This window comes from Tenrec ecaudatus, chromosome 16 (genome assembly GCF_050624435.1).
Source record: "Tenrec ecaudatus isolate mTenEca1 chromosome 16, mTenEca1.hap1, whole genome shotgun sequence".
NCBI lineage: Eukaryota > Metazoa > Chordata > Mammalia > Afrosoricida > Tenrecidae > Tenrec > Tenrec ecaudatus.
Window position 1 is genome coordinate 82,138,543 of NC_134545.1, and position 24,204 is coordinate 82,162,746.

Consider the following 24,204-nt stretch of genomic DNA (forward strand, 5'->3'; position numbering starts at 1 on the left):
CCAAGGGTTGCCTGCCCAGATGCTAAGACCCTTCCGGTGGAGGCAAGTCAGGCCTCCGGGTCTGCGGTTTCCCGCCCCAGAGGCCTGTCAGCCTGGGCACTAAGGCTTTAGTTGTGGCGGCCAAGGGGAAGGCTTACCAAAATTTTCAAAGGGAGGCTAAGAGGGAGACGGCTCACCACCTCGCACTTTGATCAGAAAGGTCCTTTTTCTTCAAACCCTGTTTAGGGAGGGGTGTGACTAGTGTCTGGAAAACAGAGTGCATTTGACTCCCCTTAAAACCAAGCTTGTTTGACCTGTCAGCCAAGGGAGAGCGTGGAACTGCCCCAGGGGGCTTCCTGAGGCTGTCCGTCTTCCCGGGGTGCTCTGCCACACCTTTTGCCCCAGAGCAGCTGGCGAGTCCCACTGCTGACTTCTGAGTCTCGGCTGAGCACTTGACCGCCGCACAACCAGAACTCCTAGAGGAAGCTGAGCCAAACTGAACCCACTGCAGCGGAGTCCCCGGCCTCATTGCCATACATCTTTATGGGAGAGGCCGGTCTTCTCTCCCTCCCACCAGGTGCTGGTGGGTTTGAACTGCCAACCTTGCAGTTAGCGGTCCGATGCCTATCCAACAGGCTCCTTCCCGCCCCCCAAGCCCCCTGCCGTGGACTAGAGTGACCCGACAGCGCAGAGTTGCCCTGCCCCCTGGGTTTCCAAGGCTGAAACTCTTCACGGGAATAGAAAGCCCTGACTTTCTTTCTCCCAGGACCCCTTATGGAATGGGAAATGGATTCTAATTTATGGAAAGGTTAGAGGAGGGATGCCTGGAAAGAGGCAGCAGTCTTTGAATGTTAACTGGGCCTGGCGGTGAGACAAATGCTTGAGGCTGTCCAGACACCCAGAGTCTGGTGGCTCAGACCTGGGGGAAATGTGCCCTCCTCCAGCCTGGCTGCAGGGGAGAAAAGCACCTCCCCAGGGGCGTTTCTGCCGCAGAAGCCACTCAGTCCCCGTGTCGTGTGGGCCAGAAAGCACGGTGCGTCAGGGTTCTGGGGAGCTGACATAGACTGCAGGGGGTTGGTTTGGGTTAGCTTTTCCTCACCGGGTCATGCAGGGAAGACTGAAGGCACCCTCACGGCATAGCTGCTGGGGAGAAAGAAGCCTTCCTACTTCTGTGCAGTAGGGACAGTTCTGCCCTGTCCTGTAAGGTCGCCATGAGTCAGAATCAACGTGATGGCATGGACTTGCTGCAGGGGAAGGAGACCCCCCAGCCAAATGGCCTTACCCGAGGTAACCAGTCTCTCGGGACAGGGGCACTCCGTGCTCAGGGTGAGGAGGACAGCAGGGAGGCCAGGACACAGGCCTGGTCAGCCTCGCCACTTGCTAGTTTGGGCAACCTGAGCCTGTCTGTTTAATGTTCCTCCTACCTGACGGGGGTTTGGTGAGAATCAGGCAGCCACAGTCCAGTGACCTTTTAGAAAGGGCAAATAGGTTTATGTTCATGAAGACGGCGCCCAAGAGCAAGCCCAGGAAAGGAAGGACAGGCGGTCTGGAGACTCGTTTATTCCGTACCAACAGTACAGTTTGGAGGTTACACATAGGTACACGGCTGAATTCCACACAACGGCTGAAGAGACGTTCAGAGTGAGGCTACAGGGGTGAAGGGGCAGGTCTGGTCACCACGTAACCACAGGTCCTGAGACGTAACGTGAAGGGATTGGGTCCCTGGGCCTGATGGCCAGGGCTCGATGCAGTGAGCCGGGGGTCCTCAAAGTTCACGGCAGGCCCAACATGGCCAGCTCCACCTAAATCTCAGGGGGCTGAGGTTGGTGTGACCTGTCGGGCCCCCAGGAAGGAACTGCATGAGACCAAGCCCTCCCCAAGGCGTGGCCTGGAGTGGCCTTCCCCTTGCCTTTGAAAGATATGGACATCCTGTAAAGGGACCCTGCTACGTCGAAGGAGGAAGGGAGGCCTGGCTGGGGGTTCTCTGCTGGAATCCCGGTAAGGAAGGTGGCTTGTACAGTGGGTGGAGAGGAAACTGCACTCACAGAGCCCTCCTGAGGCGCAGACGCAAACGAGGACCAGTGCTGCAGACAAGGTAGAGGGTGTGGATCCAGGATTCCCACCAGTCGTGCATGAGGCTCCCCAGACTGGGCAGCTCTGACTGGGGACTTCACCATGGGGTATGGAGTTACCCCCACCTCCACCCTCTTTTTCTATTACTTCTCCAGGGCAGCCCAAAGCACTAGCCCGGAGTTGGAGCCAGGAGGCTCTGCCCCTAATGTGGACAGGGTGAAGACATTGGGCACAACCAGGCAGATGATGACGTGGAGGCAGCATGGGGCCCACCCTGGGTAACCCAAGGTTTGGGGGACAGAGGGGGACCAACAGGTGAGAGCAGGAGGTGCCTCTGTCATCTACACACGCACATCTGGGCTACTTACAGACGGAGGGGCAGAACTGGGAACAGGGGCCGCTGGCTCTCTGGGCCAGGCTCCTTGGGTCTTTTCTGTGGGCGGCAACTTCCTGACCGGCAGGTGATGGGGCACCTACGTCACAGGGCTGCCAGCCCATGGGTCGGTCCATCGGTCCAACTCCAGGGAACCGCTGGGGCCTTTGCTTTGCCCTCCGCTTGCCAGTGGGAGCCCAGGCCCCGTCAGGCGGTGAGGCTCCGGGCTGACTTGGAGGCGCCCTGTGCCCGCTGGACCACCCCTGAGCACTTCTCTCGGCGCAGCAGCTTGTTGTTCTCAAACAGGCCCTCGTTGCGGGGGACCCCGTGAGAGCCGTCAGGGAAAGTCAGCAGCCCTTTGGGGAGGACAGAGAACACGGGGGGAGAGGTGAGATGATGGCACACCCGACCAAGTCACTATGCAGCGGCCCAGAGAGAGAGAGAGAGAGAGAGAGAGAGAGAGAGAGAGAGCGAGAACGCTCCTGGAGGAAGTTTTGTGTACAGGCAGGAGCGCACCGCCACTATGGATCGGGGAACCCACCCATCAGGAACTAAAGTGGAAAAGGTGCCTGCACTCACTCACTCACAGGAGCCCCAGTGGCACAGTGGTTACGCATTGCGCTGAGATCCGCAGGCTCAGCTATTTGAAACCACCAGCAGCTTCTTGGGAGACACTGGGCTCTCTACTCCTGTAAACCCACCGGGGGCTCTATGAGAGAGTGTGCTCACACTGGCGGGAGAAAGACGAGGCTTCCTAGTCCCCAAAGCAGTGACAGTCGGGCGCAGTTCTACCCTGACCTACAGGGTCACTGGGAGTCGGGGCTGACTGGATGTCGGTGGGTCTGGTTCTTGGTCATGCTCACAGAAGCCACCGCCACCCCTCCAGCTGGGCGGCAACTCACCGAAACCATCCACTCTGCCGTTTTTGAACTCCCCTTCAAAGGTCATGTTGTCGTGCCGAACGAAGACCCCGACGCCATTGAACTTTCCCTGGGCAAACTCCCCCTCATACCTGCAGAGAAACCGACATGCCCGTCGCTGTGGGGGTGGGGTCACCTGACCAGGGTCACTGAGTAGATACCAATTTAAGAATGGCAAGGAGCACGGGGAGCTGCGCCTGGTGCAGGGCACCACTCCCACCCACCCCAGAAGGGGCAGAGGTTGTGTGACCCCGGGACACAGGTGGGTGTGCGGGAGAGGGGGTGCAGGCCCCTCGCCACCCGGCCATTTTGAATCTTGGATCCACTCAAAAGGCCATCGTGATCCTTTCCTGTTTCCTGCAGGGTGTAAGACAAGCTCTGGTTTCACCAGCTCCGTCTCCCCGTTGCCCCGTTCTCACAGCAGGGAAAAACACGAGCCGGCAGGACACCCACCTTGAGCCGTCTGAGAAGGTCAAGACCCCGAAGCCATTAAACAGCCCGTTCTCAAAGTGGCCCAGGTAGGTGCCACCGTCCGCAAACAGCAGCTGGCCAAAGCCATGCCTACGGCCTGAAGAGACAGACGGGAGTCAGGAAGGGCCGGCGCAGCTGCAGGTCCCCTGTCAGTCATGCCGACAGCACCCCGTACCTTCCCCCACCCCCCACACAGGACAGCAGAGAAGCAGGAGCCATCTCGGGCCAGACAACTCCCAGCCTGAACCCAGCATGGAGAAAACCCGACTCCCAAAGCATTCCTAGTCAGAGGGAGCCAAGCACTGGGCGGTTGTTAACTTATGCCGTCATCCTTAGGACAACCTCCGGGGCAGGGACAGGCCTACGGCTGTCTCTACTGATGCGGCAAGGATACAGCGTTCTTCAGGTCACAGAAGGAGCCGGTGGCAGAGCCAGAAAGCAAACAGACTGTGGGACTCTGGAGCCCTCAGCACTTCCGGTGCAGCCTTGCCTCTGAGGAGTCAGAAAGGGGCCTCAGCACCGTGAAACAAGGTGGCAAACGTAGGAGCTGGGCTCCACCGCTGGACGGACCGGCAACGGAGGAGCCATGATGCTCTTGAGACAGAGTGTGAGGGGGCTGACTGCCCAGGAAGCCTCAAGGCTAGACGACTGTAGGAATGGGGATGAGAGGTTTGAGAATGATGAGGGCAATGAATGTACAAATGTGCTTTACACAATTGATGTATGCATGGATTGTGATGAGTTGTATGAGTTCCTACTAAAACGATTGAAAAAAAAATGTTATAACCGATGGATATACAGCATCAAAACTCATTAGACTTGTTACTTAGAACAAAGGTCATCTCCAATACTCTTTTGTTTTATATTTATTTCATTTTAGTTTTCTTGGCTTATATGATGAATCAAATTTGTTTTGGAAATGATTTATCTTGTATTCTACAAGTTACAAATAACTATAAGGACAAACAAACAAATAAAAAGGGGGACGGGAAGGGCTGAGGAGGCCAGTGGACAGGCTTGAGGGGAGGAAGGCAAGGGTCACATCATAGCTGCACGGTTTCTCCTCTCAAAGGGAAGGGATTCCTCAGCTGCAGGGCTCTAACTGAAAGAAGGAACCTGCTGCAGGTCTGCTCAGAGGATCCTTGTTCTTCACCTGCAAAGCTGTCCAAAGTCCAGCCTCCCGATTGGACCCGAAAGACCTTAAAGGGCCAGACTGAGTTCCCACACAGAACATCCTTTGAAAAAGCGCTTCTTGGATGGCCTCGGGCTCCAGAGAGATGTCGTTCCCACTCCCGACTAGATGCTTCCAAAGGAAAGAGTCATCACCGGAAGCTCAGGCACTGCACATCATTTGCTCTGGAGTGTCTCCTTGTTCCCAGACCTGCCTTCACGTCTTCCGATTCACTGGCACCAAGTGTCTGCCGGGATTTCTGTCCTCTCTAAATCTCTGGCCACTTAAAGAATATTCAAAAGAATTCGTTCATCAGCCGTTACCAAAACAATCCCCAAATAACCCCACTAAAGGATGCTTGATACTTCAAAATTTACAAGGAGAGAGGCTCAACTCAGTTCTGGAGGCTGCATTGACAATAGGATGTGCCAGTTCTTGTATTTAATCCTAGCAGGGAACTGAAGGTGGAGCTAGTTGGAAATGAGATTCTGGCGTTGGAGATGAAGACGGAGGAAGCCCACGGCTGTGTCCCCTACACCGATCCTTCAGCCACAGGGAGTGTTTATCACGGGATACCCCCAGGGGTCCTGCTCACCCTCCTTCCATTCGCCACGGTACTCCTCCCCACTGGAGTAGGTGAAGGACCCTCGGGTCAGCGTCATGTGGCAGCTTACAGAAGGAAAGGATGGAAACTGCAGGAAACAAGCAGAGAGGGACTGGTGTCACCGCAGGGCTGACAGAGGGACCACAAGCCGTGGTGCAGCTGCTCTGGCTGGGCATCAGTGTACTCGGAGCTTGTAACTACAGTGTTCCCCTCTCCAACCACGGCTGCCACCCCCCTCTGCCCAGCCATTCTCAGCCTCTTGCTTTCCTTAAAAAAAAATGAAACAATCCAGCTAGCTCTTGGAGGGCTGGCCTGCTGACCATAAGGACGGTGACAGTTCGATGCCCAGCCACTCCACGGAGAAAGATGAGGCTTCCTGCCACTGGGAAAACTCACCGTCTCAGTGTAAGATATGACACAATAATAATTCACAAATTATCCAGGGTTCCTGAGGGAGGGGAGAACGGGGAGGGAGGGGGAAAATGAGGAGCTGATGGCAGGGGCTTATGTGGAGAGTGAATGTTTTGAGAATGAGGGCAACGAATGTACAAATGTGCTTTACACAATTGATGTATGTATGGATTGTGATGAGTTGTATGAGCCCCTAATAAAATGATTTAAAAAAAAAAAAAAGAAAGAAAGAAACCCGAAGAAGGTGCTGCACTCTGTCCTGTCGGGCCCCTCTGAGTCAGCATCCACTGGGTTTGGCTGGCTTGTTTTGGCATGGAACCTAGGAGTTAATCTACAGCTGGTCAGCGCTGACGGACAGACGGACAGACCCAGGTAGGAGACCAGAGTAAATGTCTATGGCGACAAGAAAACACACACACACACACACACACACACACACACACACACACACACACAGGATGGCTCACGCACTGCCGTCCCTGCATCAAGGCCGACTCACAGCGACCCTAAAGACAGAGCAGAACTGCCCGACGGGGTTCCCAGGCCGTCACCCTCAAGGGACAGAAAGCCACGTCTTTTCCTTGATGAGTAGAAGCTGGTGGCTGTGAACTGCTGCCCCGGTGCGTAACAGTTTACCTCATGACCCACCACCACCGGGGACCCTTCAGGACTGGTGGATGCACTTTCAACCAGTGGTGGGCGTCTGTCACCCAAAGAATCCTATAAAAGGCGCATTAAAATTATCAGAGCATCCTAAGTCTACCTGGAGCCAAAGAGCATAGTCAACATATGGAAAGAAACGTGTAATCCTTGTCAGATCGAGACGTCTCTTTGTTCGACCCTCCCCCCTTTCCAGATATAAGCAACACCGTGTTTTTGCAACTGACTGTGATAATGTTCAGTCTGAGGTCCAAACCCAGACCTAATGAACCAGACAGAGTCTACACGGCGAGAGCCTGGGAATTTGTAGTATTGACAAGCACATCACGGGAGTCTGACACACATGGAAACGTGTGGACTATTACTATTACTACTCCAATCAATGAAAATACCGTGTGATATGCTCTCTAAACAATACACCATAGTTAAGCTGAACCAAGTGGCTGTTCCCAGGCACCTGCCTGAGTTCTGAGAGGGCAAGTACACGTCTTCAGGGCACTGTGGCCAGAAGTGGCAGACCCTTCAGTCTCTAAAGTCTAGCACCTGTCATCCTGCGGGGCGGGGGGGTAGAGGGGGATGGTGGTGCAATGGCTGCCTTCATTTGCCTTCCAATGATGTCCCAGAGGGGTCAAAACCCGCAGTCAGTGTTAACGGGGTGTTGGAACCTCGACTGTGAAAAGTCCGGTGGTGTTCCTAAAAGCAGGCGCCACAGCTCCACAGCACAAAGGCACCTGCACCTTCCATACAAGCATACTTAAATGTGCACTCGGTTTGTGGTCGTCCCCCATCTGTGACTGTGCTGGGTTATTTACACTCCCCATTTCCAGCAGAGCACCCATGAACTGATTTGAGTTCGCCCCCAAAGAAGCTTCTGGAGTTACCTCTGTGACATCGATAAGCATTTACTGGGCCGTGCTCTGTTGTATTTTAAAAATACATGATTTAATTTCATCTTCACAGCACCTCTTTGAGGGGGTACTACTGCTACTGCTACTTTAGAGAAGAGGTAACTGAGGCACAGAGGCCAGTACGTAAACTAACGCTACCGAGCTAACGTGTGGATGTTGGCAATCAGCCTTTGCAGCCCGTGCTTTGAAACACCGTCTCCAACCCGCACTGCCTCCCGGTGGAGTAGTATTGTGGACCTTAGTGGCCGAGACCTGGGTTTGAATTGGATTCGTGCAACCTTCACCAGGTGATTTAAGCTTCTCTGAACTTCATCTCCTCACCTCTGGAGACCAGTGTCAACATGTGGATTAAATACTGCCTGACGTAGTGGTTACGTGGTCAGCTGCTAACTGCAAGATCAGCAGTTCAAAGCCACCAGCAGCTCCTAGGGAGAAAGATGGGACTTTCTACTCCCAAAAGAGTTAGCATCTCAGAAACTCACAAGGCAGTTCTACCCTGTGCTATAGGGTCGCTATGAGTCGGCACAGACTCCAGTGGCAGCAAGTTGTTTTTTTTGTTTTTAATCATTTTATTAGGGGCTCATGCAACTCTTATCACAATCCACACATACATCAATTGTGTCAGGCACATTTGTACATTCATTGCCCTTGTCATTCTCAAAACATTTGCTCTGCACCCAAGTCCCTGGCATCAGCTCCTCATTTTCCCCTCCCCTCATGAACCCCTCTCCCCGCTCCCCTCTCCCTCATGAACCCTTGATAATTTATGTTATTATTTTGTTTTCTGACACTGTCAGTTAAATGTTTCTTTTCTTCCCCCACACCAAAAAAAAAAAAAAGAGATCCTTAAAGTACATATATGTGACATGGAGCCCTGGGGGCACAGAGGTTGAGATTTGAACTGTTAACCACAGGGCCAACAGTTCGAAAGCACCAGCTGCCCCTTGGGAGAGAGATGGGGCTTTCTACGCCCGTAAACAGCTAGTCTCGGAAACTCACAGGGGCAGTTCTCATCTGTCCTCGAGGGCGCTGTGAGCCAGCGTCGACCCCACGGTAGACATATGCTATGTAACAAGCTACTGCCATCCTCCGCACACCAGGTTTTAGGGGTGAGGGACAGCAACAATTTTGACGAATGAGGCAAATACTAAGTTGATGCAAAACAAACTATAGTTGCCTTCCATCTGTCCTATCAGCACCCTCTGGCAGGTCTTCCTTGTGGTTTGACGGCGTAACGATCTTGGATACCGGCGCCCAGGATGCTCTGACAGAGATGGGCTCGGCCCTGGCTCTCTCTAGGCTTGCTTCCTACCAGCTGGAAGGACAGGCAGGTTCTGAGGGTCCTCAAGCTGCCACCCACAGGTGGGGTTTCTAACCCCTAAGAAAGGCCAGCTGGTGAGACTCTTGTAGAGCTGTCTGGGAGTGACCCCCCAGGTCCAACAGGGGTTGTCTGACTTTTCCAGTTAATGTTCTGGAGCGTCACGCCACGTCCTTCTTGTGTGACAGCCCCTCAAAGTTTCTGGAGGCTATTTCCTCAGAGGGGGTGCTGGTCCCCGCCTGTGTCCTCTCTGCCCAGGCCACGTTCCATTAGGGCAGCATCCAATTTCAGGCTCACCAGCCTCTGGTAGTGAGCTCAGACAAGGGTGTGCCTGGGGGAAGGTCAATAGGACTCCAGGGCAAATACAACATTCATGAGAGGAAGAGCAGTGTGCCACAAGGCTCAAGGGAAAGTCTTTCCAATCCAGATGAGCATTCTGATAGGCCATCTCCGGTTCTTCCCAGCACGATGTGGGCCAGGGCACTGAAGTCAGCTGAGGGCGTAACTCTGAAAGACCTCATTCCTTCAAAACAAGTCAGTCAGAACCTGAAGAGCTGTGTCTACACTGGATTGGATAGCGAAACCACCATGCCAAAATACAAACACCAAACCTATGTAGAGGACGATTGTAAGAGCCCATTCCGGGCATCAGCTGGCATGGAGTTACTGGCAGGTGATCCCAGGCGCCAGAATGACTACACAGAGGCTCAATGCGAGCAGCCTCTTGGGTCTGTTGACTTTTTCCCACCGCTCCATGAAGCTTCTTAATAACAGCATACTAATAGCTTACTACCTCGTTCTACAAGGACCAGGGGAAGGTCCCTGGAAGCAGGGGAATTTTGTGAAAGGTACTTCAGTGTGATGATTATCTTTGGATAAAGTACTAGCCAGACCCTCAAGTTGTCAACCCGAGGCCACTTTTGGTAGGTGGATGGCTGGTGGAGTATTAATCAAATACTTCAAGGAGGCCAATCAATCTCGAAAGATGATCTTATGACCAAATGTTCACTCACAGCCACCCAGTCAGTTGACTCACAGTGCTCCTGAAGGACAGGGCAGAGCTGCCCCGTGGGTCTCCAAGACGGTCACTGTTACAGCTGTGAAAGCCTCCTCCTGTAGAGCGCTGGGGATGTCCAGCTGCTGAAGCCCTGGTTAGCAGCCAGCTGGTAACTCAGCAGGACGAGGGCCAAACAGCAGACTCTATTGTTGCAATACCCCCTGCTGTGCCTCATGCCCTTGGAGAGTCTCACCTTGCCATTACCTCGCCCTCGAGTGGGGTCCTTGTGACCAAGACAGTACCAGAACAGGACCAAGAGATGGCCTGAAGTGAGATCGTAAGATGTGATGCGACCTCCACCTCACAAGCTGCCTCATAAAACATCTGACGATGCCGAGGCTGCCAAGCCACAGAGAGGCCCGCCATCCAGGTAGCAGTGCTGTGTAAGTCACCCCAGGCCAGATGGCAGGCATGCGTGAAAGAGCCTTCAGAGGATCCCAGGCCCAACGACTGTGTCTTCCCAATTCCAGAGACCCTGGAGCAGAGACCCAGGGTTCTCTGTCCTAAGTCCTGTCCCCCAGGACTCAAGAGCATCATAAAATGGTTCTTTTGGGGGTTAATCTGTTACACAGCACTTTAACTGGAATACTTTTGCTCAACCGATCCCTGCCATCACTCTCTCCTGCTTGTTTTCAGGAGTTCCTATGTCAAATGCCCAGTCGTTCTTGATGCACAAAGATTTAGCACATTCCCTTTGGCAGTTGCTTGTCAAAATGATGTCATTCCAAGAACACACCAGAAGTACAAATTTAAAGACAACACGTGTGGAACTCCTGGTCTCAGACCACAGTGGGGCACCTTTAGGGGCAGCTTCTACATGTGCCCACCTGATTGACAGCAACACTGCCTGGGCCACTGTCGGGGGCTTTTCGGTTTATGCTACTATTCGGCTGTACAGCCCCAAATAAGGCATTTTGTGGGTAGCCATGGTAACAAACACAAAATCTAGTTTAATAAAGGAGAGCCGGCCAGTGTTGACCCAGTGCTGACATAGACTGATAAACCCATTCAATAAAGGAGGCACATTAGCCTTTGCATCCATCGTTGGAACCATCTTTTGAAAGAGAATAGATGGCTTAGAGAGGTTTAAACACTTACCACGTCTGTACTCTTGATGGGTGGCAAACGATCAATCCAAGTATTTTCCTAAAAGAAAAGAATTGTTTTGCCTCAGTAAACCAATACACGATCAGTCCACGCATTAAGACCATCTCCCTGCTCTTTTGTTCTTTTCTTGCCTCTGACATTTTCTAACAGAATTCTGAGGCAGTAACAAAAACTTCTGTTCCCAATCTGTCTTTTTAGAAAACCACACCTTTGCCCCCCTAAGCACTTATTGTGAATGGAGTGAAGGCTTCCAGAGCAAACCAGGTTTCCGTTCAACAATTCCCATACATTGGGTTTCATAGCATTGATCGCAATCTCCACAATGTAACACTACTGATTCCGCTTCCTCCCTGTACTTCCCATTTTCCCAACCCTTCCTGTCTTGTGAATGTTCTTCTTGGGAAAATGCTCTTTTGACTTCAAATGGTTGATAACTCTAAGGAGTATATATCTCCCTGATGTCATTGTTTACCTTAGGAGCCCAAGCTCATGGCCACTGAGTCAACTGCTCATCCTGGTGACCCTCTGGGGCAGAGTGGAACTGCTCCCGAGGATTCATGAGACTCAGTATCTCTAAGAGCAGACCGCTTCCCCTTTCCCCAATGGAGGGGCTGGAGGTGTGAGCCACGAGCATCCTGATTATAAGCAATCTGATACCTAGTTCTTCGGGCACCAAGACTCCTTTCACCTTATTATTATTTGGCTAAAATTCCTTCACAGTGGTAAGGGGTTTGAGGTCAGAAGGGTGACTAAGGAACCTACTCCCAGAGGCTCCAACTAGCTAGTCTGGTCTTTTGAATGATTTTGAGTTTGGTGCACATTTTCTACCAGTCTATCCAGGCCCTTCCAATGTCATCCCTTTCAGCGTGGTGGGTGCTGGAGTTGGCACCATCTGGTTCTTCTGGGTTCAAGGTCATGGAGACATGTTTGAGTGGTCCACTAGACCACTGGGCTAATTGTTTCCTGATGTCTTCGATGTTCTTCACTCCTCTTTGCTCCAGAAAGAGAGGGACCAATATTTGCACTTGAGATAGCTGCATACAAGCTTCTAAGCCCTCTGTCACCAGACAAGGATGCAGATCACTGCTAATCATCAAAGTAGGGTGCAAAACACTGACTCCATGGAAACTAGGGTGCAGACACTCTCGGCCTAGCAACTCATTCTTTCAGGGGGTTGGTTATGGCTAACAAGGAAGATGAACTGGCGTGGGAAGGAGCATGGACTGTATTTACAGCTGTATATAGATTTGGGGGAGGCTATTTCTACATATGTTAACCTATGCTGCAAATGTATCCATGAATGTAAGACAGCACACAGGGGACATGGCTAGCAAATCAAACCTATTATAGAACGCTTATGCAATAACAGTAAACTGTCCAAAAGAAGAGGATTATATATTTTTATTGTTTTTACCAAGGAAATACTAAAAGGGGAAGTCAATTTTTTTTAACCAAAGAATATTATTTGGAAGCAGGCACTTTGACTATCGGCATACAGGAAAGGGCTTCCAAAAGTTAGTGGAAATAGCAAATTAAAGGATAAAGGAATTTATCAATAAACCTTTTAAAGCCCTCTGTAGCTTTGCAATGATTGGACAAAGGCACCCTCCCCCAAAGTTGACCATCCTGTCAGTTTCCCTCTCAGTTATAGATATGTAAAGGCAGTGAGATTGATAGAAATATGAAGATTGTAACCTGAGCACCTGGCAGAAGGAGGGGGAAATGGGGAGTCCACATCAGTGTGTGAAAGAAAGAAGAAAAAAGCCCCAAGTTGTTTGTGAGGATGACTGCACAGCCCTTCTTGATCTGAGGGAACCACTCAACTGCAGCATACGTCAATATAAATAAAGAAGTGGGCAGTTATTAGGCTCTTAGAATGCCAGGATGAAGATCTATGAGAAAGACTAGGCTTATTTTGAGTCAAATGTTCTACTTTTTGGTGTTTTAAAATGAGCTGGAAATAACTACAATAAGTTTTAACTCCATCTATTCTGCTGTAAACAAATGCCTTCTACCATACAAAGGCATTTTTTGGGAAGAAGGTGGGGCGGTGCAATTGAAGGACATGAAAAGAAAATCCGGGCATCAGAAAGGTTAAAAACAAACAAAAACCAGAGCTGGGGCGGGCGTGGCAGAGTAATGCTTCCAGAATTCTATTTCATGGATCAAGAAAATGCCTGAGCCAGATTCTAACACAGCGAAGTGTCAGGTGGTCCCCAAGATGCTAGACTGCAGGAAGGCCCCCCCATCCATCTACGAATTGTGGCATGTTCACGGACGGGCGTGCGTCCTTTAAGGTGTGGTGAAGGCGGTGCCCCAATCAAACAAAGCCCTAGACCAGAAGACGACAACCCTTCCCGGGCGGCTTCCCCACCCCATCTCCCGCCACATTCCTGCAACTCCGTCCCTGTCTCTCCCGACCAGCCTGGTCCACCGGCCTGCCGCCCCTCCTGGCCCAGCCCCGCACTGTCCACGCGCGGACCCGGTGCCTCGGCTTCCCCCGGGCGCCAGCCTCCATCCGCGAGCGGAGGCGCCGCGTGGGACCCGACAGGTGGACGTCCTGACGGAGATGTATTCCGCAGCCCCTCGCTCTCCTGCTCCGAGCCTCCCTTCCAAGCCACCCAGGAAACAGTCTCGCGACCCCCTCGCTCCCACCGGCGCTGCCAGCCAACCTGGGCTCTGCCTTTCGGGGTGACCGTCGCGCGCCGGCGCGGAACCCCCACAGCCCGGACTGTGGCTCAGTCCGGCTCTGCCCCGGCAGCACGCTGTGCACGGCCCCGTTGGACACCGCCATCCCGGGCAGCCTCACGGGGCACGACGCGCGTTGCCCATTGGCTGTTGCCACGGCAACGGGGAGCAACGCCGCTTTCGATTGGCTCTGCCCGTGCTCGGCGCCATCTTTGTGAGGGGCGGGGCGTTTCTGAGAGCTCGTGCTGCGGACCGCAACGAGGGCTCGGGCTGAGCCCGCGGTCCCCGAACCCAGCCCGATCAACCAGGCCACGCCTCCTCCGGAACAGGAAGTGTGACCCTCAAACGAAGTGGTTTCGACAGGAAACACGGACCACTGCTCAGTCCGTGCCGCCGACCGTCGCTGTTCCTCAAGGCCCCGTCTCAGAGTTCCACGTAGCTCCCACTGCATCGGAGAGGTGAAGTTTGGTCCATTGTAGAAGCACCGAAAAGGGCAGTCCTGTGCCACGCACTGAAACTTGAGGACACTTGTGTACTCTTTTTTTTTTCTCATTTTATTTGATAGTATAAGCCATTTATTAGGGCCCCTAAGCTGGTCTTTATTTTTTCATTAATAAACTTTGTAGTTCTAGCGCCTGCATTTAGGTCTTTAAGACATCTTGGGTTTGTTTTTGCCTGTGGCGTGAGCTTTGGATCCTAATGACTCTGCAAATGGAAATCCAGTTTTGACAGTACCATTTGTTTAAGTGACTATTTCTTTTTCACTAATGTGTTTTGATCCTTTATTAAAAATTCATTATCTATAACTGGATGGATTTATTTCTCGGTTCTCTATTCTGTTTCAAATCTCTCATTGTACCTGTACCAGGCTGTTTTGATTACCACAACTGTGTAGTATGTTTTGAATTCTACAAGTGAGAAGCCTTTTTCTCCTCCTCCTCCTCCTTCTCCTTCTTATTAGTGCTTAGAAGCCCTGGTGGTGTAGTGGTTATGTTAGATCTCTCCTGTTGGAGAAATATACCTTAGTCTTTGGCATCACTGGAGAAGGATTTCACTCTAAAGCCTGGATCCTGATCCAAGTGAGTTTTATGAAAGATAAAAGAAGCTTCAGGTTTACACAGGTGCCCTCAGGACCCTTCACACCCGCATGTGGAGTCCTGAGGCCAGAGGAATCTTGAGGCCACAGGAGATGCTGCAAGGCCTCTGAGGAGCAACTTGAGAAGCTGAAAAGGGCCACTTTTGTACTCTTTTTTAAAAAAAATCATTTTATTGGGGGCTCGTACAATTCTTATCACTATACATCCATCCATCCATATGTCAAGCGCATATGTACATTTGTCAAGCGCATATGTACATTTGTTGCCAACATCCTTCTCAAACATTTGCCTTCTACTTGAGTCCTTAATATCAGCTGCTCGTTTCCCCCCTCCGTCCTCACTCCCCCTACCCCATGAACCCTTCATAATTTGTAAATTATCATTTTGTCATATGTTACACTGTCCGGCATCTCCCCCTGCCCTCTTCTCTTCAGTCCATCCCCCAGGGAGGAGGCTATACGTAGATTCTTGTAATCAGTTCCCTCTTTCTACCCCACGTTCCCTCCACTGCCCAGGCATAGCCACTCTCACCCCTGGTCCTGGAGGAGTCATCTGTCCTGGATTCCCTGTGTTTCCAGTTGCTATCTGTACCATTTACATCCTCTGGTCTAACCAGACTTGTAAGGTAGAATTGGGATCATGATAGTGGGGGGGAGGAAGTATTTAAGAACTAGAGGAAAGTTATATGTTTATTCGTTGCTACCTTGCACCATGACTGGCTCATCTCCTCCACACAATTCTTCAGTAAGGGTGTGTCCAGTTGGTTGTCGATGGGCTTTGAGTCTCCACTCTGCACTCACCCATTACCAATTGGCTTTGAGTCTCCACTCTGAACTCACACATTTACAATGATAGGATTTTTTGTTCCTTGATGCTTGATACCTGGTTTCCTTCGACAGCTCATGGTCACACAGGCTGGTGTGTTTCTTCCATGTGGGCTTTGTTGCTTCTGAACTAGAAGGCCACTTGTTTATCTTTGAGCCTCCAATACCCCAGACGCTATATCTTTTGATAGCTGGGAACCATTAGCTTTCTTCACCACATTTGCTTATGCACACGTTTGCCTTCATTGATTGTATCAGGAAGGAGGGCACCCACTGATGTAATGTGTAGTTCAGCAATCATGTCAGGAAGGTGTGCATCCTGGAATGCCAATTTAATAAAGCAACATGTTCTTGCATTGACTAAGGAGCTTGAGTGGAGGCCTAATGTCCATCTGCTGCCTTAATACTAAGCCTATAAATATATGCACATAGGTCTGTTTCCCCACACGCATATAAATATATTTACATATATACATTCTAGTCTTTAGACCCGTGTAAATATTCTTTGTCATCTAGTTCTTTCCTCTATTTCCTTACACTTTCCTCTTGTTCCATTATTATGCTCAGCCTTCATTTGAGTTTCAGTAATTTCTCTCCGTTACCTTGCCCTTGCTGAATCCCTACCAGGCCTCTCACACCCTCCTTGCCACTGATTTTGGGTCACTTGTTGCTCCCCTGTCCCTGGGTTAGTCAGCACCACCTCCTTACCCCCTCCTCCCCCTCTCCCATGTCCCCCGGGAACCATTGGTCCCGTTGTTTTCTCCTCCAGACAATTCATCCAGTCTTTCTTTTCTGGATAGACCTGTAGAAATAATATGTACCAAAAATCAAGCCATAGCAAGATAGGCGATGGGTGAGAACACAGCGATGACAACAAAAAAAGAAACCAATTACCCATAGAAGAATAAATAAATTTTAAAAAATTAGAAAGAAAGAAAAACCTATAAGTAGATTAAGGTCTGATTTTTTATCTCTAGGCATGTCCTTCAGTCAGGTCCCGTGGGGCATCATGCTTTGGCCCCAGAGTCTGTCCTTTATATTCCCTCAGGGGCTCCCTCCTCTGCTGCACACTTTTAGTGGTTTGCCTCGGTGTCACAGGGTCAGTCTGGTCCAGTCCCAACACTGAGTCTCCAGTGTTGTCCCCCTTAGGGTCCTGGGCCATCAAGGGACGGCATGTCTCATAGTGGGATCAGCCATATTGTCTACTCTGTCCATTGGCTGTTCAGAGCGGGGATATCGTCCTCCAGGCCTGATGGGCCAGGATGTGCTCCACTCTCTCCCTCCCCCTTCATTTGCTCTCATTTACGTTTGTACTCTTGATGGGAATAGTTTGTCCATATAATTACGCAGATCTTTTGTGTTTAAAAATGTAGTGCCAAGATTGGAGCAAATCCATCCTCTCTCTCTCTCTCTCTCTCTCTCTCTCTCTCTCTCTCTCTCTCACACACACACACACACACACACATTCATCGACGTCTTTGTTGACCTAATATTATGAGTGCGGCATGGTGCTAGGTTTTGTCAGTTTTTCAGACTTGATGGGCACTCTCCTGAGACTTATTAGCTGGACATAGAGAAGAAAAGATTCGTGCCTATTGAAAAACCCAAGACTGTGCTTTAACAGTGAGAAGGTAATCACATGACAAGATTAAGCAAACTGCTTCTCTCAAGTGGGATTTCCTCATCTGTGGGAAGGAAAACAATCGTGATGGCCAAGGCTCGGTAGAAATGCAATGTAAACTGCACACAGCTGTGAGAGAGCTATTACGTGCTCTGTTTTCAAGAAGTTTGAAAGACTTGGGTTCTATGTTCAAATCCCAGCTCTGCCACCAACTGTGTGTGATGTGAGGCAATTTACTAAGCTTTCTATCTTATAAAATTAAAATCTAGGGGATTCAATCCAGGTCTGACACTCAATGGTTATGCAGGGTAAATGCTGTGGCACTGTCTAGAGATATAATTTCAGCTGAGAGAAGAGGGTGTCAAGGAAATAGACCCTTGTGTGAGTCTGGGTAAACTAGAGAAACAAACCCATGGGCGCACGTGTATAAGAAAGAGATTTATATACAAGAGCAATTGAACATTGAGAAATCATCCCAGCCCAGTCCCGATCAAGTCCATAAGTCTGATACTAGTTCGTATGTCCAATAGCAATCTATAAAGTCTTCTTCAGACTCACGAAACACATGAAATGATACTGAATGTAGAAGGCCACAGGCCAGTGGGTAGAAAGTCCTTGGATCCAGTGTCATTGGAAACATCTCAGCGCTGGCAGTGCTCTCTGCATCAGGGTGGGTCCATGTGTCTTGCCAGCTGCTATGTCTCCCAGGATGCGAGCAATCTCCCACCTTCAAGGAGGAAATACTGGATTTCCCAAAATTTTCAGGAGAAGGCCATGCCCACACAGAGGCCTCATTGCTATGATCTGATTGATAGGCTAGACTCTACCTGTGCACTCTTAATCCTCATATTGACAAACGATTATATATCTACCACAACCCTATTAGATTGGAGAACATCAGAAAATATTAAGAAGTAAGACTGAGGTCAAATGATGAAAGGCCTGCAAACTAGGATGTGGTTTTGTAAAAAAATGTCTCCTGATCAGAAGAATTTAATAGAACCAGTGTTTTAAGAAAATTAATCAGATAGTGATATCCAGAGATAACCTGAGAAAGAAATGGGAGGCAGCAAAATAAACTCAAAAACTATTGTAAGAATATAGCTTTCCCTTTTGGGGAGACTCAGAACTAATGAACTTGAATGGAGATGGAAAGAAAGGAAGTGAACAGGAAGCTCATTTCATAGGGATATTTAACCAAAGGTGCGGAGCCAGTCTGCCAGGATTTGGATCTAGTTCTGCCACTTTCCATCGGTGTAGCCATGAGCAATTACTTTGCTTCTCTTAGTGTTGATTTCCAACATCATAGGGGCTGTTACACTGGTTGTGTGAGTTAATCTGCGTACTGCACTTAGTCTAATGTTTGACACATAGTTCATGTATATTAGGGAGAATATTATCACCCCTTTCAGTAAAGGGTAAACCAAATTCTGAGAGAACCAAAGGGTTTCCACAGGGGAAAGAATTCAACAGAGAATGCTAAATCTAGACCTATTCCGTGACTGTTAATTGAAGTTCAGGGGCTAAACGAGACACACAATCTCAAGAAGATGGCCTCTGTGGCTATGGCCCCTGAGAGACAAGAGGCAGCTGGTATTCACTGCTGTTGAGTCAATTTCTATTCATATCCACCCTACAGGGCAGAGTAGAACTTCCCCGTTGGGCTTCTGAGACTTTGAGTCTTTACAGAAGCAGACAGCCTTATTTTTGCTTCCTTGGAGTGATTAGTGGGTTTGACCTGCAGCTCAATGGGTATGTAGTCCATTACCCCATCAGAGCAGGCAGGGATGCTCATTCCCACCGCATGGGTGGAGAAACCAAGCCTTCTAGAGATTAAGTAACTTGTCCCAAAGAATCAATAAACATGTCACCAGAATTCAAACCCATAATTTTCTGATTCCTGAGCCCATGTTGTAACCATTGCATGGCAGATTTTAGAAAGTCGTCTTACTATAAACATTTAACTGGACTTAGATATGTAATTATTCCCATTATATATTGTATTTTCTTTCAGATGCTACCCATTATCATTTGGGAGTTGCTTCTTGATACCGAGGCGGGATTTCCCTGTTCCACATCACTTCTCTGTTCAAGAGCTGTTCTTTCAAGTTTTCTCCAGCCCTTCAGGTGTCAGGGGTCTCCTCCACATGGGTTTTCAGGCCCTTTGTCAGCCTGTTTCCCCTGGAGTCAAACCGCTGGTTACTCTTTGTTCCCTGTTCCCTATGTGTTGCATCCTTTCCTCCCATGACTCCTTCAGCTTGGCGTGCCCCTTTTCTTCCCTTTCTCCCTAAAATGATCTAATCAATCTTCCTTAATTCCTTCCCTCATAGCCCATGCCCAGTTCAGGGTGCTTAAATGCTCCACCATGTCTCCAGTTGGCGAACTCTTCAATGTCTGTGGTTCACATAGTTGTCTCTTCTGCTCTTTCCTTTCTCCTTCCCTTGTTTCTAGTTTTCATTCGTTCCTTCTTTCTTCCTCCCTTTCTCCCTCTTCTTCCTTCCCTTCTTCCTTCATTTCTCTCTCTCTCTCTCTGTGTTAGTCTGGGTGGACTAGAGACATTCACAGACACTAATATGTGTATAAGAAAGAGCTTTATATGAAGAATAATTGTACATTAAGAAAACACCCAGCCCAGTCCCGATCAAGTCCATAAGTCTGATACTAGCCCGTATGTCCGATAGCAATCTATAAAGTCCTCTTCAGACTCATGAAATACATGCAATGACGCTGAATGCAGGAAGATCACAGGCTAGTGGGTGGGAAGTCTTGTGGATCCAGTGGCGTTGTAGGCATCTCAGTGCTGACAGGGCTCTCCACGTGGCTCCTCCATGTGTCTTGACAGTTACAGTGTGTCCCAGAGAGTCAGCGTGTGTGTCCCACCTCAAGTGAGCTATTTATCTCCTTAGCGCCTCCAGATGAGGTCATCAAGCTGTGACCTGACTGACAGATTAAACTCCACCCCTTCACTCTTAATACTCTCATCTCAGATCGACAACAGATTATGCCTCTCTCTCTCTCTCTCTCTCTGTCTTTTATGCCCACTTCAGAGAGATGTGTGTCCTCAGGTGAAAGACAGGGATTATGTCTTCCTTCCTTCCCTCTGAAGCCAGATACAAAGATTCTCCAGTCTCACAGCTGGTTGTGGTATTCAATAAATGAGTGACTATGTAAGTTCTGGTTTTTAAACGATTCTGTTGTCGTAGTTGAGAATATGCAGAGCAAATTAGACGCCGATACGATATGCTCCAGAGGTAGCATGTAGTGGGGCACTGATGGCCATTCTTGGGGTGAGCGACCATTCACAGCCTCCTTTTGTGAGTCGTTCCTCCTTCATCCACACACTGCTCACTGTCCCCTAAGGTTCCTATCTAATGCTTTGCACTGTCATCAGTTTGATCTCATTTAGATCTTTTTTTAAAAACATTTTATTAGGTGCTCTATACAACTCTTATCACAATCAATGCATATACATACATCAGTTGTATAAAGCACATCTGTACATTCTTTGCCCTAATCATTTTCTTTTTTTTTACATTTTATTAGGGGCTCATACAACTCTTATCACAATCCACACATGCTCAAAGCAAATCTTTTTTTCTCTCACTCGTTAAGCTAGATCATTGTTTGGGTTAAAGAAGACTTCAGGGCATATTTTTGAGGTGGGTTTCAAAGTTATCTCTGGACAATCATTTCAGGGTTTCATCCACTCTTCATGGCTCCACAGAGTCTAGAACCACGAGAAATTGAAATTTGGTTCTGCATTTTCCTGCTTTTGATCAGGATTTCCCTAGGTAATCTTTGACCAAAGTGTTCATACATGGAGGCAATTAGCTACAAGTTTCATCAAAAGCCCCAAGTCACATTCACTGCCATCTGGTCGATGCTGACTCATAGTGACCCTGTAGGAGAGTAGAACTGCCGCCTTGGGGTTCCAAGACTACTCCTTACAGGAGTAGAAAGCCTCATGTCCACCACTGATGATACTTTCAAACTACCAACCTTGCAACCGTTAGCAGCCCCTCAAGTAGGCAGAGTTCCTTACACATTCCATACCCTCCTCTCATTCCTGACTCTCCTTTCTCTGTGGTGTCCGGTAAAGTGAGATCAGTTGTGCCTTGGATGGCTGCTTGCAAGCGTTTCAGACCCCACGTACTACTCACCGCCGCCCTAGTAAATAGAAGAGAAGCACTAAACACGTTAGGCCAATTAACCAGGGTAACCCAAGAAACATGGTTCCTAAATGTCCAAACCAAGGAAATAAAATCCACGAGTTGTTCGGGTGTACCTGAGCACTCTCCGTAGTTAGTCTTCCGTTGGTCACTACTGTCAACAAACCCATGCAACGTTTGCCGTTCAACTTTTTACAGGTGTACCATTTATTGATGAAATTACAAAAATCAGCTGTGCAGCCTTCACTTCATTCAATTTCCCCTAAGCCCTTTCCCTCTGATCCTTAAAGAGAAAGCCAAGCCTACTGTCATTGAGTTATTCCAACTCCTATTGACCCTGCAGGACAAAGTAGAAAAGTTCCCTAGACTTTTTTTACTGTAAATATTTAGGAGAGCAGAGGGCCTCATCTTTCTCCCATCAACACACTGCTGGGTTTTGAACTGCTGATGTTGCCCTCCAATGCTGATTCTACAGAACCACCAAGGGCTCTTTCCCCTACCCCTGGTGACCACCAATGAATAGTATTTATGATTTATCCATGGCCCTTTTCTTGCCTTTCTGCATAGGTAAGGCCAATGTTTGTCCTTTTGTGATCGACTTATTTCATGAAACATAAGGTCTTCAAGCTCCATTCCAACAGGAGCATGTGCTGAGACTTCATGAATATTCCATTGTATGTATGTACCACCTTTGTTTATCCATTCATCTGTTGATTGTTTCCACCTTTTGGCTGAATGGTGGGCAGTGCTACAAATAACATGGGTGTACAAGTCTCCTTTTGAGCCTCTGCTTCCGAGTCTTTGGGGGCACATCGGAGCAGAATTGCTGGGTCTAAGGAGCTCTGGAGGTGGCGAAGCTGTAAGCTATCCATTGGGCTGCTAACTGCCAGGTTGGTGGTTCAAACCCAGTCTTCCCTTGGGAGAAAGCTGAATCTATCTGCTCCCTGTCTAGGGCCACTGTGAGTCAGGGTAGACTTGCTGGCGGCCGGTTAGTTCTGTGCGTGTTTCGGTGTGTGCACGGGAGTCTCGGTTTCATTTATTTTTGGGGGAACGCCACACTTTCCCACAGCGCCTGTAGGTTCCAATTTCTCCACCTGCGCGCCAACCGCTGTCATTTTAATTTTGTTTTTTACACCTTCACTATCCTAGTGGCAGCGTCAGGGTATCTATCTCACGGTGGTTTCTACTTCCATCCTCTCCGGAGGCTAAGGACGCTGAACGTCCTCTCGCGAGTTTGGTGGCCCTTTGGGCGTCCTCTTTGGTGAAATGCAGGTAGCCGTTTCGAAAGGGTCCCCACCAGGTGAGGCGACTGGGAGCGTTGGGCGGGGCCGGGGCGGTCGCGGCAGAGGGCGGGGCGGGCCGGGTTGGGCGGCTCCCGAGCATGCGCAGTCCTCCCAGAGGTGACGGGAGGGGTCGCGGAGGCAGCCGCGGAGCAGGGCCGGTTTCTATTGGCTAGAGTCGGAGCGCGAGGGACCGTGCCTACGCGTCGCCTAGTAAACAGGGAAGGGGCGGGGACAAGGCGGCGGGCCACCCGGTTGGCCAGGCGGGCGGTGGGGGTGCCGCGGATTGGTCGCGGCCACGGGCTCAGCTGGGCGAGCGCGCCGGGTCCCGGAGCCCGCGGCCTGAGGGATGGACGAGACGAGCCCCCTGGTGTCCCCCGAGCGGGCCCAACCCCCGGACTACACCTTCCCGTCGGGCGCGGGCGCGCTCTTCCCGCAGGTGCCGGGGGGCGCGATTCGAGTGGCGGTTGCGGCCGGCTCGGCCCCGTCTCCGCCGGGCTCGCCGGGCCACGACCGGGAGCGGCAGCCACTGCTGGATCGGGCCCGCGGCGCGGCGGCCCAGGGCCAGAGCCAAACCGTGGCGGCGCAGGCCCAGGCCCTGGCCGCCCAGGCGGCGGCGGCGGCGGCGCACGGCGCGCAGGGCGCCCGCGAGCGGAACGAGTTCCCGGAGGACCCCGAGTTCGAGACGGTGGTGCAGCAGGCCGAGCTGGCCATGGAGCGCTCCATCTTCCCCGAGCGCATCTACCAGGGCTCCAGCGGGAGCTACTTCGTCAAGGACCCGCAGGGGGTGAGAGCGGGGACCGCGGCCGGTGGGTGTCCGTGGGGGGTTGTTGTGGCGAGTTTGCGGCTTTGCACACCGAGGCGGAAGGACGAGTTGAGAAGCTGCCCACGGGAGAAACTTCACCGTGAGGGTCCCTCCGCAGGACTGGGGGGTCCTACCGAAGGCTGGGCATCGGAGAAATAAATCAGAACCCCTTAGGTGGGGGGAGGGGGAGCGGAAAATGAAAAGAGGAAATTGACCAGATAGAAGAGGCCAGGAGGCCGGTGGCTGGTGGGGCAATCTGCCTCTTTGAGCAGAGCAGCGCTCAGAGGGGTGCTTTCGCTTTAAACTGTAGGATGACCACTGGAACACTGACTTGAGGCTTTGGCCTGTTCTTTCCTTTTTGAATCGAATCTAATGTGCCTCTGATTACGGAGGAGGACGGTGAGCACCAGGGGCTTTGAGGATGCAGCTCCAGCCATCTGTGCTGCCCAGGTCCCTTCCTGGCAGACAGGAATGACAGAGTGGGTGGACTCACCAGTCTCTTCTTCCCTGGCGGCGACTGGCCTGATTATTGCTCACTGCTTCTGGGAAGTGATTTTAATTGCTTTCTTACAGCTCCTCAGCTTAGGTGGCGTTTAGAGTCTTGGGGTTGTCAGCTGCCTTTTTCCGTCGTTTCTCTCCAGGTCTTTCGCAGTTTTCCTGGGAGCTAC

At 50.5% G+C, this 24,204-nt stretch overlaps 2 protein-coding genes across 2 annotated transcripts in view; one reads left to right on the plus strand and one right to left on the minus strand.

Annotated features, from left to right (window-relative positions):
• Positions 1 to 1,530: 1,530 nt before the first annotated feature.
• MORN4 (MORN repeat containing 4) lies at positions 1,531 to 13,920 on the minus strand. The gene is made up of 6 exons (XM_075534348.1): positions 13,725 to 13,920; positions 11,044 to 11,091; positions 5,583 to 5,679; positions 3,799 to 3,913; positions 3,328 to 3,437; positions 1,531 to 2,781 (listed from the first exon to the last, which is right to left on the minus strand). The coding sequence occupies exons 3-6, from the start codon at positions 5,647 to 5,649 to the stop codon at positions 2,633 to 2,635; spliced, it is 441 nt and encodes a 146-aa protein (XP_075390463.1). The 5' UTR covers positions 5,650 to 5,679; positions 11,044 to 11,091; positions 13,725 to 13,920; the 3' UTR covers positions 1,531 to 2,632.
• A 9,085-nt stretch (positions 13,921 to 23,005) lies between these two features.
• Positions 23,006 to 24,204, plus strand: part of PI4K2A (phosphatidylinositol 4-kinase type 2 alpha) — a 30,123-nt gene continuing 28,924 nt past the window's right edge. Inside the window, exon 1 of the mRNA XM_075533782.1 lies at positions 23,006 to 23,518. Within this exon, the coding sequence (XP_075389897.1) occupies positions 23,081 to 23,518 (438 nt within the window). The 5' untranslated portion in view covers positions 23,006 to 23,080. The remainder of the gene's footprint in view (positions 23,519 to 24,204) is intronic.

Bases quoted from the DNA above. Each gene is read 5' to 3' on its own strand.
- MORN4 (XM_075534348.1), bottom strand. From the start codon at position 5,649: ATGACGCTGACCCGAGGGTCCTTCACCTACTCCAGTGGGGAGGAGTAC. The intron at 3,914-5,582 runs GTGAGCAGGACC...CTGTCTCTTCAG, and splicing joins CCGTGGCGAATGGAAGGAGG to GCCGTAGGCATGGCTTTGGC. The intron at 3,438-3,798 runs GTGGGTGTCCTG...GTTTCTCTGCAG, and splicing joins ACCTTCTCAGACGGCTCAAG to GTATGAGGGGGAGTTTGCCC.